Consider the following 18936-nt stretch of genomic DNA (forward strand, 5'->3'; position numbering starts at 1 on the left):
CTAAGTCGCTGGCTGTTTGACAACCAGTCCAACAGATTGGCGGAGTTTGTCAAATATTCATCCACTTGGTGACTTCAGGGAGCCGGTGCTTGTTGAAAAATGTTGTCCTCGTTCAGCCTTGGAAACAACTTGTAACAAAACAAGATAATGCCGGCAGTTAACTGTATTTCCATCAAAGAAGAATGGGGCATAAACAGAAGAGTGGAATATTGCACAAAAAAAGAAATGGACTTTGGGTGAATCTCATATATGTGCATATGGGTTCTATAGGTCCCAGATTCGAACATTGTGTTTGTTTACTTTCCCCTAAGGTGGAAAGTCACTTCATCACTGAAAATTATAAGTTGCATGAAAGTGTTATTGTCAATAGCATTCTGAAACTCACCAGAAAATGCTACATTTTTGCATTTGGTATCATGATGTAGAGCCTGTAACAACCCTTACTTGTATGGTTGATAGCCAATCGATGTCTCAAAACATGCCAAATTGTTGTAGGCAGTTGTATTTCCTGCCTCGCATGAGGAGTTGATTTTTTTTGTAAGACTATGTTGGAAAGAAATTTGAATATATATCTCATTTTTGTCAGACATGAGGGCAGCCAGGATTCTTTCCTTCACATAAGCATTTCGTGTCCACATTGTTGATACCAAGTGCATATGTGCCATCCATTTGGAGGATCAATTTGGTACCTCAGCCTGAAATGTGTTTGCACTGTAGTCATAGAATTACACTTCACAAACAACAGAGTATTTTTGCTGTGGTGTAGCAGTTTTGCAATGTGTGATGGTAACCAAACAACCATAAGACAACGGACATTGAGTGAAAATAAACTAGATGATGTCTTCATCCCTCCAATAACAGAGGTGTGGCACAGTGATGGATAGTTTTGACAACATAATACTTTGTAATAAATATTCATCTTGAAATGCCCTGTACTTATGGCATGAAACATATCAAAATTGAATTACTGTAACGTTGACTGCAGCAGGTGAATTAGAAGGAAACACTTAGGCTTGCCAGTAGATATTGGTAACCGTTGTTTCTATTTAAAATGCTATCCACAGAAAGACAAGATGGTAGTTGTACAACCATATTGGTGCAAAAAACTTTAGTTATTATGCAAGTTTCTGTTAATTTGTTGTTGTTCAGAAAGAACAGCAACACTTGATGGGGAGAAAGCAAGTATTTTACAGTCAGAGACATGGGTGTGTAAATGGCTTGTAGTGTGGATTCTTGTTAAGTTAAACATTACATTCTCATTTGTAGTGTATAAATAGTTTATAGTCTTTTAATTTTTCTTTGCTGTTCAGTCATTTGTGTTCAAAGTTAAAATTTTATCTCTTTTTCCCTTTGCTTTACAGTTGAGATATAGATTGTGACATTCAAAACTGTGCTTGTGGTTTCTAAAACAACGCAAATGTAATTCAGTGTGAATTTAATGAATGAACATAGTTCATTTTAATGTACAAAAATATTGGAAAATTACTTTATTGAAACAATATTATTTTGCTACGGTTACAGCCTGCGTCTTGGGATTGCATCGCCTCAGACAGAAGCGCAGCTATTGAAACTCGATGAACAGGCATTAATAAGACACTACAAAGTTGGTGTGCTTTATTGCCGAGCAGGGCAGTCTTCTGAAGAAGACATGTACAATAATGAGGATGCAGGTCCTGCGCTGGTAGAGTTCCTCGACACTGTAGGTCAGCGAGTAAGACTGCGTGGTTTCGACAAATATCGAGCTGGACTTGACAACAAGAGTAAGTACTCTGTGAAATGATGTGTTGTCATCAACATTTGATGAAAGGCCCTTGTTACTCATTTTGTTTAAGGAAAAACTCTCGAGACCTAAAATGCAATTTGTTGTAGTGACTTAAATGTGCTTGGTGTATTGATGTATGTAATTTCACATCATTAATAAATGCCATGTATATTATGTAAACTTTTTAGAGTAACTGACAATGAACTATCAAACTGCAATACAAGCTGTCCTCCATGTATATGTGGTGACACTTCCTCATGAGTTTCCATTTTAAAATTTGCTATGGTATCTCCTGATGTGTTGCTAGCAATATGACATGTTACTAACCTATAAACCAGATAATTCCTCCAGGACTATAATATTTAAGAGGGAACAATGTTCCATGTCATATTTTACGTAAATGTTTATTTTTTTCTAGCGGACTCGACCGGTCTCTACTCCGTATATGCTCAGTATCAAGACTGTGAAATAATGTTCCACGTATCCACATTACTGCCCTTCACACCGAACAATAGGCAGCAGGTAAGATAAATGATTATTCAAATAGTTAAAAGTTTTAATTGATCTTGATAATGCTTTTTGTTTTATCAGTTTTTGATGAACTATGCCATTTGTTTAATTGTTGTAAAAGTAGACATTCATTCAGGTTTTGCTTAAGAGTGATTAATTCCATAGATAACAATAAAATAACACAAACACACCACTGTACAAGGTCTTCAAATGTTTTTGAGTTTGTCACTACACAGGCGCCAGTGGATCAGTACTTTTTGGAGGATGAGACAGTGGTAAAACTATGCACTGTTTAACATGTAGTAGCATAAATCATCCATTCTGCCATGGTGGCTAACTGCTTACCATTAGTGGCACAAATATTGACATGATTATCTGTAGTTCACACTTAAGTTTGGCAGATGGTGCAAGACATCATTTTCAGATTTCACTCCTGAAAGTGCGTCGTGATTTCTTATTTTATTATGATCGTGATTTCTCACTCTGTGATTGGAAAGCAACAGAATATTTTGGCATTCTGAGAAAAAATTGGTGTGAAACTTTTTGAAGGGATATTGCTATGGTGGAAACCACATTTCTTTTAATCATACTCAACCCAAGTCCCTTACCATAGCCATGACACATTACCCCCTATTTTATGAGAACACACAATTAACCATACTACTTTCTTCTGTCAGTTTTATCTGGTCATATTGGACAATAATACTTTAGAAGACAACAAATATGTGTAGTATTGGCAATGTGGTGGATGTGAAGGAGAAAACGTTCGTTGTTACAGTTCAGGTCCGAATTTTTGCCCCTGTTCCAACAACTGAGGATATTTCTTCAAATATACTTGAAGATTTTTTTTGTCAAGTCCCTTATTGTCTGTTTGTAAATCGTTTCAGCAAATGTCCCATAAATACTAAAATATACTGTTGTGAAACAATTATTTAAGAACAGAGATAAAACAAATTTTTCAGACTAGTGCACAAGCTTTCTGCAAGGTAGCTCCTCACAGGTCAGAGAGAAATTGATGGATATGGGGAACATAGAGAACCTAAAAAGTCCACACCATTTTAAATAGACATTCATTTGGTTCCCAGACAGACATGCCAGCGAATTGTACTGTAGTTCTTTAGTGTTCATGTTCTGGAAACTCCTGTGATCTACTCAAATGACTTGAAATGTTTAGATCATGACACTCTCCTAACAAAAGCAAACCATTGTTTACATAGTAGAACAGATGTGTCGACTAATTTGCATCTAAGTAATAGAAGTTGGAGAAAAGCACGTTTGATGCAAATACTATGCCAGTTTTACTGGAGTGGGACATATTAAGCATTGAATTACTGCAATTCCATGCTAAGTCGTCTGTTTTATATGTCAATAAATGACATCAACCTCATTTCAATTGCCATGAACGAAATTTTGGTAATTTCTTTTTTGGAACTGGTAGGAAATGGCTGACGTGTCACCTGCTGTGTTTGTAGATTATGTAAACTAATGTCAGTCTGATGGATAAGTAGTTTATTTTAAAAATAAAAAGAATACTCACACAGTTATTTAATTGGATCGTGAAAGAAATCTACTCACCAAGTGGTGGCAGAACACACACATAAGACTGTTGTAATTGGCAAGTTTGTGCAACCAGTGGCTCCTTCTTCAGGCAGAAGGGTTGAAGGGGAAGGAAAAGGACTGGAGAGGTCAAGGAAAAGGGGCAGATTTTGAGAAAGTCACCCAGAACTGCAGGTCGGGGGAGACTTACCATACGGGATGAGAAGGAAAGAACTTCACACAATTTAATATTAAAATTCAGGAAGCAAAAGCTATAGTAAGTAGAGTTGCATTCATGATCCATTAATACAGTGTGCTTTATAAGGAACAAGAGAAAACACCATTAAAATGTAGAATTCAACAAATACACAAAGTATTTTACACAGCTGAGCAACCTTTGCTTTAGATCTAGTTCCATTATTTGATAAAGATACTAACAAAGCTGCTTGCAGGCATTCTTTTATTCATTGCTGTCTTATGGTTCAACTTTAAGGTAAGCAGTGCACCAATTTTCAGTTCCAATAAGAAAATGATCTGAATTTTAATAGTTGTCCATCCAAGTTATTCAGAAAGAACAAGCAGAAATCTCTCCTGAAAATTAGAAATATTCACACTGACAAACAGCAAATTTTTCCATCATGTACTTTATTGCCAGGAAACATGATAGTTCATTTGGATTCAGATTAAAATTCAGAATGAGTTCTTCGTGTTCGCACCTGTTTTTTTCTGTGAGGGTCCCCTGTAGGGTTTGACCTCTAGTCTCCAAAATTTTTCCGAAGAGTGAGCCAATTGCGGAAGGTCGCCTTACGTGGTGCATCGTTTCTATCATGCACTGAGACCTTTAGTGTCCTTCGTCGTCGTGGATCTGCAGTTCCGCTCATTCTCCAGCTGTTGGGTGAGGTCACCCTCCTGGATGTATTATTCTCCATCCACTGTGCAGTTTTTTTAATTTTATTTCTTTTTTTGCGCAGACGATGATAATGGACCTGTTTGCATGTTTGCTCCTGTCTTCCAGCTTGGTAGCCAGTCCATTGTGGTGGGGTTGCCATGTAACCTCTTGGGGGTTGTAGCCCCCGGACTACACAGGTATCACTCTGCTGATGCCTGCACTGTTAACTCTCCATGTATGCCAAGGAGTAGATGCCCATCTCCCTGGGACACCGAGACTCCTGGCAATGGTCATCCTGCCATGTGGCCTTTCCTGAGGCTGGGTTGCCACTGTGGGGAGGGCCACTGGTCGGAGTGGGTGGCATCGGGGCAGATGACATGCCATGAAGCATACATCACCACCACTTGCTGGTGGTCAAACAATAGCAGTCTCTTAACTGTTCAAGATCTCACTTTAATACAAGGAAATATGACCTCAAATCGTTCCTCTCCCTGGCCACACCATTTGAGGTATGTCAGGCTAAGGATGGCAGCAAACCTTATTCGCTCCAATGCCTTGTATGTACGAGAGCTGATGGGGAATCTTTTGTGTCAATGAAGCCTCAGTTTTTTGTGGAGCATTTAGAGGATAAGTTTCGGGAGGTGAAGGGATTGTCCAAAATGAAATCTGGGTCAGTTCTGATAAAAACAGCATTTTCTGCCTGGTCATAGGCACTACTCGCCTGTGAGAAGCTGGGGGATATTTCTGTTTCCATCGCAGCCCATAAGAGCTTAAATTTGGTCTAGAATATCATATTCCACAGGGACTTCCTTTTGCTGTCTGATGACAAGTTGCGCACCAACTTAGAGCGACAAGGCGTTCATTTCGTCTGGCGCGTCCATAGGGGTCCAAAGGTGCCTTCATCTTGACCTTTGATGGTGACACATTACCATAGGATGTCAAGGTGATGGTATACTGCCATGATGTAACGCTGTATATCCCTCTTTTGATGCGGCGCTTTAAATGCTGGAGGTGGACGACCTTCACATTCTAATACTCCATGAGCCTCGCCTCCCAACTGTGTCAACTGCGGAGAGCACCCTTCCCCTTGCTGGACTGCAGGACTCTCCAGAAAGAAAGGAAAATCGTGAAATAAAATATCCTGGACCGGCTGACCTACCCTGAGGCTAAAGAGGAAGGCTCCATACTGTGCGTATGACACCATCTTATGCCCCACAACGATTTGAGCCCCATCAGTTCCGCCATTTATAGTTGGCTCTCAAAGCTGTATGACTACACCTGTGCCCTTGATGGTGGGGGGCACTTCTATCCCTGTTGCTCCCGAATTGCCTACTTTGGGAGCAATGCCCCCCAACCATCAGTCCCCACTTCTCAGCCGGAGAAGTGTCAGTCTTCAGGAAGGGTCCCCTTGGGTCTCTCCTGTCCCATGTTCCTACCAGTGGGAAAGAGGAAACCTGTCAGGGGCTGAAGTGCCCACAGGCAGCTAGCTGGTTGTAGGGCTTCATGACCCTCCCCAGTCTGAGACTAAATCAGTGAAGCCCTCCCAGCTGAAGAAACCTAAGGAGCAGTGAGAGAAACCTAAAAAGAAAATGGCACCCAAGAACCAAGACATTGCGGTGGCACCTACACCACCACCACTCCCTACAAGCTCTGCGCCTACGCCTCCGCCTGAGGATGAGATGAGTTTCTGGTGCCCCCTGAGATCTCACTGGATCCTCTGACACAATGGATGTTGATCACACAGGTACTCAGTCTGGTGGCAGCAGGTGACCTTGAGGTGTAAACTGTCTCCTTGATAGTTTCATGCCTTCCCAGCCTCATGGTAACATCATCCTCCAGTGGAATTTCTGCAGTTTCTTCCACCACCTGACTGAGCTATGACAGCTGTTAGGCTTTACACCTTCTTTCTGCATTGCCCTCCAGGAAACCTGGTTCCCAGCAATGCGGATCCCTGCTCTTCACACTATAGAGGATAGTACAAAAATCATGGCAAGTATCATAGTGTGTTGTGTGGAGTATGCGTCTGTCCTGAACTCGGTGTGTAGTGTACCAATGCCCCTTCAAATTCTTCTCAAAGCTGTGGCTGTCAGGAAAAGGACAATGCAGGAAATAACCGCCTGCATCGTATATTTCCCTCCAGATGGTGGAGTACCCTTGAACATATTGGGTGCACTGATTAATCAACTCCCTAAACCTTATCTACTTCTGAGAGATTTTAACGCCCATATCCCCTTGTAGGGTGCACCATGCTTAGTGGCCGAGATGTCGAAAATTTGCTGTCTCAACTCGACCTCTGCCTCTGAAATACTGCCCCCCCCCCTCCCCCCCCCCCACACACACACACACATTGCAGTGTGGCTCATGGTACTTTCTCTACCATTGATTTATTACTTTGTAGCTCAGGAATTCTTCCATCTGCCCACTGGAGGGCCCACAATGACTTGTGTGGTAGTGACCACGTTCCCAGCTTCCTGTCACTCACCCAGCATCATTCCCCAGTCGCCTACTAGATGGCTTTAAATAAGGCAGACTGGGAAGCTTTCACCTCTGCCATCACCATTGAGTCTCCCCCACATGGTAACACTGATGTGGTGGTTGAATGAGTGATTAGAATGATCATTTCTATAGCGGAAAATGCAATCCCTTGTTTCGTAGGGTGCCTCAGCGGAAGAAAGTGCCTTGGTGGTCGCCAGAAATCGCTGTGGTCATTCAAGAGCATAGACGAGCTCTACAGCAACATAAGCTATGGGGCACCTAATAGCCTTTAAACAACTCTGTGCCTGTGTTTGCCAGCTCACAAAAAGATGGAAACAGGAGTGTTGGGCAAGGCATGTCTCAACCATTGGGTACCATATGTCGCCTTCACAAGTCTGGACAAAGATCGGACATGTCTTTGGGTATCAGACCCCGACAGGTGTCCCTGGCATTAATATCACTGAAGTGTTATCTGCTAATGCAAACACAACTGCCAAGCACTTTTCTGAGCACTATGCTCGTCTCTCTGCATCAGAGAATTAGCCCCCCCCCCCCAACCTTTTGTACCCTAAAACAGTGGATGGAAGGAAAACTTCTCTCGTTCACTGCACGCCACAGTGAACCCTATAGCGCTCTGTTTACTGTGTGGGAATCCCTCAGTGCCCTTGCACATTGCCCCAAAACAGCTCCTGGGCCAGATCGAATCCACAGTCAGATGATGAAACATCTGTCGTTGGCCTACCAGTGACATGTCCTTGTCATCTTCAACCACATCTGGTGCGATGGCATATTTGCGTCATAATGGTGGGAGAACACCATTGTTCCAGTGCTTAAACCTAGTAAAATCCCACTTGATGTGGATAGCAATTCGCCCATCAGCCTCACCAACATTCTTTTTAAGCTGCTAGAACATATGGTAGTCAGCGCTTGTGTTTGCTCCTGGAGTCACGTGGCCTACTGCCTCCATGCCAGAGTGGTTTCTGCCAAGGTCACTCTACTGCTGATAATCTAATGTCCCTTGAGTCTGCTATCCAAACAGCCTTTTCCAGATGCCAACGGCTGATTGCAGTCTCTTTTGATTTAAGAAATGCTTGCAACACAAACTGGTGACATGTCCTCATGAGTGGGTTGTCCGGGGCCCGCTCCCAATTTTTATCCAAGACTTCCTTTCGCTCCATACTTTCCCTGTCCAAGTTTGTGCCTCCCATAGTTCTCCCCATATTCAGGAGAATGGGGTTCTGCACAGCTCTGCATTGAGTGTGTGTCTATTTTTAGTGCCCATTAATGGTCTTGCAGCAGCTATGGGGCCATCTGCCTCACTTTCTCTGTATGCAGACAACTTTCGCATTTCCTACTGCTCCTCCAGTACTGGTGCTGCTGAGTGGTGCCCCTAGGGCGCCATCCACAAGGCACAGTCGTGGACTCTAGCCCATGGCTTCTAGTTTTCAGCTGCGAAGTTGTATGTCATGCACTTCTGTCAGCACCACACCATTCGCCAGGAACCAGAACTTTATCTTGATGACGATCTACTCATTGTAGTGGACACATGTCGATTCTTTGGACAGGTTTTTGATGCCTGATTGACTTGGCTCCCTCATCTTTCTCAGCTTAAGCGGAAGTGCTGACAGTACCTTAATGCCCTCTGCTGTCTGAACAACGCCACCTGGGGTGCAGATTCCTTATTCAACCTCATCTTGACTATGGAAGTATGATTTATAGTTCAGTGGCACCCTCAGCATTGCAATTACTAGACCGAGTGCACCACTGTGTAGTTAGACTAATGACAGGAGCTTTTCGGATGAGTCCAGCAATCAGCGTGGAGTCCCTCCATTGCAGATCATGCATGCACAACTGCTCATGAGTTACGTCACATACATTCATAACTCTCCTGAGCATCCAAATTACCATCTCCTTTTCCCAACCACAGTGGTTCATCTACCAAGTCGGCGGGCCAGGTCAGGGCTTACAAATGTGGTTTGTGCCCGATCCCTTCTGTGTGAATAGGGTCCATTCGCATACGCTACCATAATGTATACCTAGGCAGCAGCTGCACCTGGACCTTTCGCATGACCATAAGGACTCAGTTCCTCCCGAGGCTGTCCACTGTCACTTCCTCTCTATTCTTGATGCGTCCCGGGGCTTCGAAGTAGTTTACGCCGATACCTCCATGGCTGATGGTCATGTTGGCTTTGTCTATGCTCACAGAGTACATACTGAACAGCGCTCCTTCTCGGATGGCTGCAGTGTTTCACTGCAGAGCTGGTGGCCATATCCTGTGCTCTTGAGCATATCTGTTTGTGCTCTGTGAGTCGTTTATCTGTAGTGACTCCTTGACCAGCTTAAAAGTTATTGACCAGTGTTACCCTCGCCATCCTTCGATAGTGACCATCCAGGAGTCCGTCTATACCCTGGAACAGTCTAGTCATTCAGTAGTGTTTGTCTGGACCCACCACACATTGGAATCCCTGGCATTGAACTTGCTAAAAGGCTGGCCAAACAGGCTACACGGAAACTACTTCTGGAGATCGGCACCTCTGGAAATGACCTGCATTCATTATTACGCCGCATGTTTTTTGGCTTTGGGAGATGGAATGGCATAATCTCAGTATGAACAACAAACTGTCCATTCTCTGCTGGTGCCGCATTGGCCATGCTTGGGTGAGACATGGCTATCTTCTGCATCGTGAAGACCCAGCTTAGTGTCAGTGTGGTGCCCGGTTGATTGGCCAATATTCTGTTGCGATGTCATACTTTTGATGCCCTGCAACATAATCTTCAGTTAACGGATTCGTTACCATTAATTTTAGCTGACAACGCCTCACTGGCTGACGTTTTGTATGTGGGGATTTGGGGGGGGGGGTTCATCACTCTATCAAAGTTTTAGCGCATGTCCTTTGTCAGTCTGTGGTTTTAGGCTGGTGGTTTTTATGTGTTGCAGAGTGGCTGCCTTACCCTTTTTATTCTGGTGATCAGCCAGCCACAGTCATCTGCTCTCTTGTTTCAATACCTTCTACCGGTTTCTTCCATCTGTCTGTGGTTTTCTTGTCCTATTTGGTCCATTGTAGTGTTTGTTGCCCTTCTGTCCTTCTTGTGATTTTTTCCTTTCCCACAGTTTTGTGCTGCAGTCTTGTTTGTTTTATTCTTTTCCTGGTGGAATTCTTTTAATAGGAGCAAGGGACTGATGACCAAGCAGTTTGGTCTCTTTCCCCTCCTCTTTCCTTTAAACAAACAAACAAACAAACCAACCAACCAACCAACCAAATAGGAACATCAACAGATCAGACACAGCAGGAATCTATTCAGCTGCAAAAATGAAAATGTTTTATGCAGCTCAGTACTGATCATTGCATGGATCTGTTAGAATGTTGGACGTAGCATTTTGCAGTTAATAGCATTAATATGTCAGTTTTATTCTGTATTATGATAAGACTACAATCATTGGGTAAGATTTCCTTCACAGGAACAAGCTCCTGGTCATTAAGCCTCTCCCAGCAGCTTAGACGACCATTTTGGCTAGGTTGTGCATCGGACACTTGTCTTTTTAGCCATAACATTTGTTAAGTGGTGCTTCCCCACCACTTTGCACTCACTCCACTCAACCTTTGTCAGCCATTTCCTGACAGAATGCTCTTTTCTTAACCCTTTACATTCTCATTTGTGTTTGCCATCTGAGTTACTTGCTGTTGTAATTAACGACACGTGAGCTGTCAACTGCATTTACTTTTTATCTATTATAGCAATATGGCGAAGGCCATGTAATTTTTAGTTGAGGAGTTCCATTTCTCTGTGGGTTTTTTTATAGACCTTTCTCCATGTCCCAGCTTTAGCTGTCTTCTCTTATGTCATTTGGGATTAACGTACAGTCATTTTCTTTAACTCCTTTCTTTGTCTTCGTGTTCTACAGTTCTAACATGGGCATGTATGACACTAGATGTTTTTGCACCCTAAAATGAGAGAGAGAGAGAGAGAGAGAGAGAGAGAGAGAGAGAGAGAGAGAGAGAGAGAGAGAGAGAGAGAGGGGGGGGGGGGGGGGGGGGGGGGAATTGGGTAAGATGGAGCACACACTGACCTACATTTGAGAGGAGGGAAGGTTCACATTGTGGAAAACCTGATGGTACAATATAAAAAGATCTTAATGTGTTAAACCTCTTTCCAGCTTGCTTCCATCTGTTTGCATGTTGCAGTTTGAAAATCACTGAGGCTTTGGTGACAAAGTTGGACCTCTGACTGGTGTGCATTTAAGGATCTTTGGGTGGTGATTGTTAAGTTTGATTCCAAAGTTTATCAGCACAAATGGCAGGCCTGTTCAAATGTTCTTCTCATCCTTCATGATTTTACATTTGTCATCAGTAATGGAAAGTGGCAATACTTTAGAATATGTGCAACTCATAGCATATAGCAGTACTACTTGGAGAATGGTGCATTTCTTAGAATAGTTTGGCATAATGCACCCTTTGGTGCTGCTTTTTTTAGGACATTGAAAATACTATGATATATGTAATCCTGACTCGTGTTTTTTCCCTTGAAACAGCTGTTAAGGAAGAGGCATATTGGGAATGACATTGTAACTATAGTCTTCCAAGAGCCTGGTGCTCAGCCATTCACACCAAAGAATATTCGTTCTCAGTTCCAACATGTCTTTATTGTTGTGAGAGTTGTGAATCCTTGTACAGAGAACACACAGTACCGGTAAGTGTCTTATACACTAGGGAGATAGAATCATATAATAAACTTATCATGACTCATAAATTTCCATATATATTTAATTTATGCTTCCTTTTGCAGTGTTGCTGTGAGCCGATCCAAAGAAGTACCTCCATTTGGACCACCAATCCAAGATGGAGCTACATTTCCTAAGTCCAAAGCTTTTGGGGATTTTTTATTAGCCAAAGGTACATAGCATTATTGAGTAAAATTTTGCTACCCTATGAATACATTGTGGTATCTAAGTAAAGATATTCCACTCTGGAGCATACAAGTTAAGAAATTTTAGTAAGAAAAAGTTTTTATTTAACATACTATTGTATGAATTTCAAGAACGGTTTGACAGAAAAACAATAAGATTAATAAAATTGCATTTGCATTTCATATTGACTCAAAGTAGCATGTTGAAAAATCCTTCTTTATGATAAAGACGATGGTGAGGAACTAAGTATTTGTAAGATGGCCAGATCCAATCTCTTTGGCATTGGGAAACGGTTTCTAATAGGAGAAGATCTGAATGGCCAAATAAATGAAGTAGAAATTTCTTAGTGTGTTAGTGTGTTTGGGTTTCCCTTACTTTTTACTATCGTTCCCTCCCCTTGGATGAAATATCACAGCCCTACTTTAGTTACTTGTTTCAGCCATTCTGGAATACATCCTCAGTTGCAGTTAAAAATGTTGTAATATTTTTATATTTAGTAGTGTGTAGTAAATGAATATGTTCTTTTCATTACAGTAATCAACGCAGAAAACGCAGCCCATCGTTCAGAGAAATTTGCAACCATGGCAACTCGCACACGACAAGAGTACTTGAAGGATTTGGCATCAAATTACACTACTACTACTGTTGTGGAATCTGGTCAAAAATTCTGTTAGTAATTCCATTCAATTTATTTTTATTTTTTACTCATTGCTTACTAAAAGAATAACATATTTGTATCTTCTACAAGCAAACAATTCACAATTCAGGTGAAAGTCAGTTTGTGCTGAAGTATACGTACTACAACTATATTCATCCTTGGTTTATGAATTCAATCTGTCTGAGTTAGAAGACATTCTGAGCATTAACTTTGCAATGTCTGTTATATACTTGTATAGAAGAATTATATTAAATCATCATATGGTTCTGTTTAAGATAGAGAAAAAGTACTTGATATTAATGCATAATAAATAACTTGCTGTGTCATTTTTTAATATAGCAGTTTTTTTTATCAAATGTATTGTATACCCTGGGGGGAAATAAAACTGTTTAAACTGAAACATCTATGTTAAGGGTCATTGATACGTGGAGAGCCTGTGAATGTTTAGTAGTGAAATGACTTCAGCATGTGATGCAACTAATTAAACAGCTTTGAGCTACTGCTGGTATAAAATTGTGTGTATTACACTGGAAAATAAGCTTGCTTCTCAAAATTCATGCTTTAAGAGAATGAAATTTTTGTAACAGAATCAAGAAAGAGTTTAATTGTTTCATCAAATACTTTCTTTTCAATCACTTGGAATTATTAGTTATGACTATATGAGAAATAATTTTGTTTAAGTACTGTCATGACAAATTCATCTGAAAATGATTAATCATGTATTGTAATATTACAGTTGTAACCAATGTTGATCACTGTTGGCTACACTTTTAAAATTTAATAGTGTCTTTGCTGCATGTGGACACTGCTCTTTACATCTAAGAATATTGGCTTTAGCGAAGAAGAAAATCAATGTATTATCGATGAAATGTGTTTTTTTTTTCAGCAATGCTGTCATTTGGCAGTAAGAAGAAAGAACGAGCCAGTGGCAATAATGCTGGTGGTTGTCCTATGACATCTCTCTCAGCTTGGCAGCGAGGAGCTGTTGCTTGGCCAGTGCTGTTGGAGGATGGCGGTGGACAGCAAGTTTCTGCAGGTGTTACCGTCATTCCGTGTTCACTTGGTGTTTCCGCTGATACATTACTGCTGGTCGACGAGCAGTCCCGGGATGTCGTCTTTGTCACCCCATGCAAAGCAATACTTGGCTGGCAGCTAAGTTCTAATAAGTATGCATTAAACAATGATAAAAGCACTTCTATTATATACACTAAAATTTATGAAAACTGTAACTTACAGAAAGAGTGATGTTTATGAATCCAAGCTAATGTTTGTAGAACATTGTACCTGCAATAAGTTTTTAAAACTACAGAGAGAGTAATTTAGCATCTTCTTTCTTCTCCTTCTTAGTTTACTCTTCTTCTGTGGCCCAAGATTCTATTGTGTACCATCACCTCTTCAACAATTTTCTGCCAGGAGTGCTTTCCAATTTCTGTATCTCATTTTCTATAGATCTTGGACACCATCTATCAATGTGAATTTTAATCAGCCATGTCCCCTTTACTGGGCAAGATTTCCAGTTAGTATCTTCTTTGGTACCTCCGTATCACACATCAGTGCTACATACCTAGCCCATCTCACCTCAGTCTTGCTGAATACTATTTTTCTCATAGGTGGCTTTTTTAACTGGTATACAGCTCATTGTTATACTGTCTCCTACACCTCACTCCTTCACAATGCCACCTTATTATTTCTCTCAAAAGCATTCAGAATGTTGGTACCCATTATTATTTGTGGCAGGTTTCTAAGGACTGTGTGAGCACTGGTCTCGTAAATGTTTCTAAGACAATTAAATTAGTAATGCGAGGTTAGTGCCTTGAAGAAGATAGTTTTGTTAGAGCTGTGAAGAAAGTAGTTTAGTTAGGACAAAATAAGCTTTATCGGCTACCGCTAGCTCTTGTTTAATTTTGCACAAGGTATCATTGTAGGTCACGGTCACCTCCAGGTATTTCAGGTACTCAGCATTCTTCAATTCATAATCAGATAGTCACTGACTTTGACTGTGTCTTATGGATGCTCTTTTACTTTTAGACTAATTGATTGTCAGCCCCATGCCCTTAGCAACTTGTTCTAATGCAATAAAAAAACTCTGCCCATTGCCCTGGAAGAACTGTATGTATTATTAGTGCAGGCTTATATTTCTATAGATTTGTCAAAGATTGTTGTTTGCGCCAGTTCATTAGTTTCTCACATTATATGTTCCAGTGCTATAATGCTCCTCTGACACTGGCTGCTTCTCATCTTGCTCACGGTTTTCCTCACTAGCCTCCTGGGCATGCCCGTTCCTCTGATGGCAGCATGTAATTTCTCTCTATGCACGTCATAATATACAGATCTAGAATGGATGAATGTGTGATGTATATCAGTTTCAAATTCAGTTTTTTTCTATCTAAGATTTGTCGTAGGGTGAAAATTTAGTGTACTTCTGATTTCCTTGGGAGAAATCTACATTGGCATGGACCGGTTTCTTGTTGGATGATTGGAAGGTGACAGTCAAACAGGAGGTTAGGGTACATCTAATTCCCAAAGTTTAGGAATAGTATTCCTCCATAATTTTCACATTCCATTTGATTTCCTTTCTTGTAAAGAGTATGTATAATGTAGTCTTTGCACAGTAGTGACATTCCCTCCTCTTCTCAGATTTTCACAGTTCTTAAGAGGAGCTGTTTCAGTTTTTGACTGCTCTGTTCCAGTATCTCTGGTTAAGACTGTGTTGTCATTCCTTAATCATTTCAGGGCTTTCCTTATTTTGCCACATAGCCCCAGCAGTGCCATTAGCTACACGGACAATGAGTGATTGGTGTTAGTGAGCTCACGGTGTAGAGTAGTCAAAGTGAAGACGTAAAAGCAAACACCAGTATCTCTCATCAACAACAAAGTGTCCAATTCTGGCATGTGAGTTGGTTCATAAGAGGACAAACAATTGCCATCTGGAAAATGGGTTTATTGTACCCTGACTTTCGGCTGATACAGAGATCATTGCATCCACAATGATGGGTGTATGGTGCCAGTCAGTAGAAGATGGTTCTCTGCAACAGTGAGGGGTTATGGGACAACACTGTATGAACTTAGCATAGAATGATCACTATCTTCTCTGTATGACTATAACAATCTGTATAGTTTCATTGTATTGGAGGAAAAAGTCACCCTTGTCTTTACAACAGGTGTGTTGTTATACTGGATGAGTTAATGAACTACTACTTCTTTCTAACCTTTTCCAACTTGTTTCCTCTTTCCTTTATGAAAGGAATCTAGTAGTTCTCTTCTAAATGTATTTATCAGTAGCATTTGAATTTAACCTCCTGAAAAACAAGTACTGCCTCTATGTAATTATAGCAAACTCCCAATTATATGAGTGCAGAAATCTGTACGTGATGTGATCTGTTATTATAACAAATATTTTTGTCTAGAATACAGTTTCCTAGTTGTGAAGATGTAGGTGACAAAAACATCAACCGGTGGTTAAACAGTGATGTTTGTGACTGTGATTTGAGTGCCTTGGTAACAATGTATGTTCAGCAGAGTAAGATAGCGAAGACAAGATATCGAGGAACCCATTATTGTACACATGGAAGCACTGAAATGTGCTGGTTTGTCACTACAGTATGTAAGACAAGATGCTGCTAATATTGGAGGCTGACACTAGTGTTTGCAGGAATAACAATGGCCACAGTATACAGTAGCTGTGTCACTAGGAAGGGAGGGGCGGGGTGACAGAGAAAGAGTAGGTTTAAAGGTGTGTGTGTGTGTGTGTGTGTGTGTGTGTGTGTGTGTGTGTGTGTGTCACAGTCAGTCAGTGTGCTCAGTGACTGGCAGTTACTCATTGCGTGTTCCTTTGCATGCAATATGTAGCTAATTGGTTCTAATTGCTTAGAATAACAAGCAGCTGTGAGACGTCAAAGCTCTGCATATGGCCCTGGCACAGTAGTGTGTACACTGAAGATGTTTGTGCAACATTTCCAAGCTAACTGTTTGAACAATGGGTATTATTATAATATGTTTAAGACACACATTTTATTACATTACATCAATTTGGTTATTTGTCATTGGAGATATGCAGGTGCAAGTGTTACCTTTTTCATGTGGTTGCGTCCGGCACGGATCCAGGGCTCTGTCCTGGGGATGGGAGGGGGGGGGGGGGTCTCTTTATTACTTGGCACTCTACCACTCACACCAACCCCCTCCCCAAAAAATAACCCATTGAAACATGACCCATCTTCTCTTTTAACATGCCACAGATGCCTGTGAGTTTGGTGGTGGTGGTGGTGGTGGTGGTGGTGGTGGTGGTGGTGGTGATTTTATATAGTAACGTAATATAACTTTTTACATCAGTGCTTAGTAAATTGCTTTGACATCTGAAAATAGCAGTTTGGATAAACACATTCAGCCGAAAATTTGAGATTTACGGGTGTCAAGGAACTAGTTTGGAAATTAAAATAGTAGAATTCTCATTCCTGTGTCGATTATAATTTAAACAATTGCTTTACTTTTTCATGTCTGGAGCTGTCGGATTTTTGGCCCAGTACTGGGCTAAGTGGAAAGCCTTGGGCTTGCTTAGCCAGAGGTTGTCTAGAGAGCAATATGCGAGACAGTTATGGCATGTTGGAAGATGTTCTATGTTTTTTATTTCTCCACAGTTGCACTTGTCATCTTCAGATTCTAATAGACTCGATTTTATCATTTGGATTTTGACGGGCTTCATCAGTTCTGAAATGGTTTAGCATTTTTAGTGACCTGCTGTTTGTCAACACTATTGGTGAATGTTCTGAAATAGGGTAGCTGACAGGGGGTTCATCCAAAGTATCTTGATTTTAGTCTTCATGACCACAAAGGCTACTGTACAGTGGATGCCTCTTTGAACTGCTCATTATGTTAATTAGCTACCCTATGAGATTTGGGACTGTTGTAACCTGAAGCTTGGTTGGTCTTTTTTCGATGGAGTGGGCTTCATGCATCCTGTGACTAGCCCGCAGGTTTTGTTAAAGTTTATGTTGATATTCTTTGCATGCACCGATGTAGACCAGACATGGCATGCTTACTCAGCTGCAGAAAAGCAAAATGCTAAAGCGGTGGTTCTATGAACAGTAGGTTTGATGCCCCGCTTACTTCCATTCAGCATTCTAAGTATATTGTTCTTTGCAGCTATGTTATTTTGAGTTTTTTAAAGTAATGTTTGTATGTGAGGGACCTGTCAACTGTCACTGAGCTGTGTTGGCTGGTCTGTGTGCTCAAGGCTAGACCCATTCTAGTTAACGTGCAGCTTTCTGTTTGCTGGGCATGTGTGCAGGTGAAAAGCACAAACCTTTGTTTTAATGGGATTTGGTCTGAGATAGTTATCGTAATACTGTATGTTGGCTTAGCTTCTAGTATATTCTCTAACTTTACTTCCTCAAAGGTTCATAGTTTCTAATGTTTTTTCGAACTTTATCTATACTTCCTCAAAGGTTCTTCTTTGCACTGTGATGCCCAAATTGTCAGCCTAGAGAAAATAATAATAAAATACAACATTGAAGTGTACACTCACTATTATCAGTATTTCACTTAGCATTATGATCAACAACGCAGCTCTGCAGGATATGGTTATTAGAGCATACAACTGGGAAACATTGTTTCTTTCAGTTTTTTCTGCTTAATTAGTATTTCTGTCCTTCCTTCCTTCATTTCTTTTCTTGCCTTACTGAATGTCCTGTGGTTTGCAGGTTCTACCTGTGAACTCGCAAACCCTGTCAGATTTGTTGTTGGCAGCTGGTATAGGCAACTTTTGAATGGGTGCCTTTACCTTGCTGGAAGAATAACTGCATACAGTCCAGCTGCAAGCCCATCAATGTGGGCAAGTCCTCTGACTAGAACCTGAAAAGTATCATGTGTGAAAAGTAATTTATAGTTTAACACTGGAAAATCTAGGATGAAATATGACAATATTACGAAAAGGATTATTGCTGCTCACCATATAGCAGAGCCGCTGAGTCACAGATAGGTACAACAAAAAGAATCTGAAAAAGTAAGCTTTTGGCCAACAAGGCCTTCATCAGAAATAGACACCCCCTCCTCTCTCTCTCTCTCTCTCTCTCTCTCTCTCTCTCTCTCTCTCTCTCTTTCTCTCCTTTCCTCTGAATTGCCTCAGCAGCGGGAAGAGGTGGCCCTTACACGTCTTCGGATCGGGCACTGTCCTCTCACACATAGCTTTTTATTACGGCGGGAGG

At 41.1% G+C, this 18936-nt stretch overlaps 1 protein-coding gene across 1 annotated transcript in view; it reads left to right on the plus strand.

Moving 5' to 3' along the window:
• LOC126416966 (signal-induced proliferation-associated 1-like protein 2) overlaps nucleotides 1-18936 on the plus strand; it is a 153460-nt gene that overhangs the window by 76087 nt on the left and 58437 nt on the right. Inside the window, exons 7-12 of the mRNA XM_050084847.1 lie at nucleotides 1522-1760; nucleotides 2181-2284; nucleotides 11704-11861; nucleotides 11958-12064; nucleotides 12613-12747; nucleotides 13623-13902. Coding sequence (XP_049940804.1) covers nucleotides 1522-1760; nucleotides 2181-2284; nucleotides 11704-11861; nucleotides 11958-12064; nucleotides 12613-12747; nucleotides 13623-13902 — 1023 coding nt within the window. The remainder of the gene's footprint in view (nucleotides 1-1521; nucleotides 1761-2180; nucleotides 2285-11703; nucleotides 11862-11957; nucleotides 12065-12612; nucleotides 12748-13622; nucleotides 13903-18936) is intronic.

The sequence above is a fragment of the Schistocerca serialis genome, chromosome 8 (genome assembly GCF_023864345.2).
Source record: "Schistocerca serialis cubense isolate TAMUIC-IGC-003099 chromosome 8, iqSchSeri2.2, whole genome shotgun sequence".
Classification (NCBI taxonomy): domain Eukaryota; kingdom Metazoa; phylum Arthropoda; class Insecta; order Orthoptera; family Acrididae; genus Schistocerca; species Schistocerca serialis.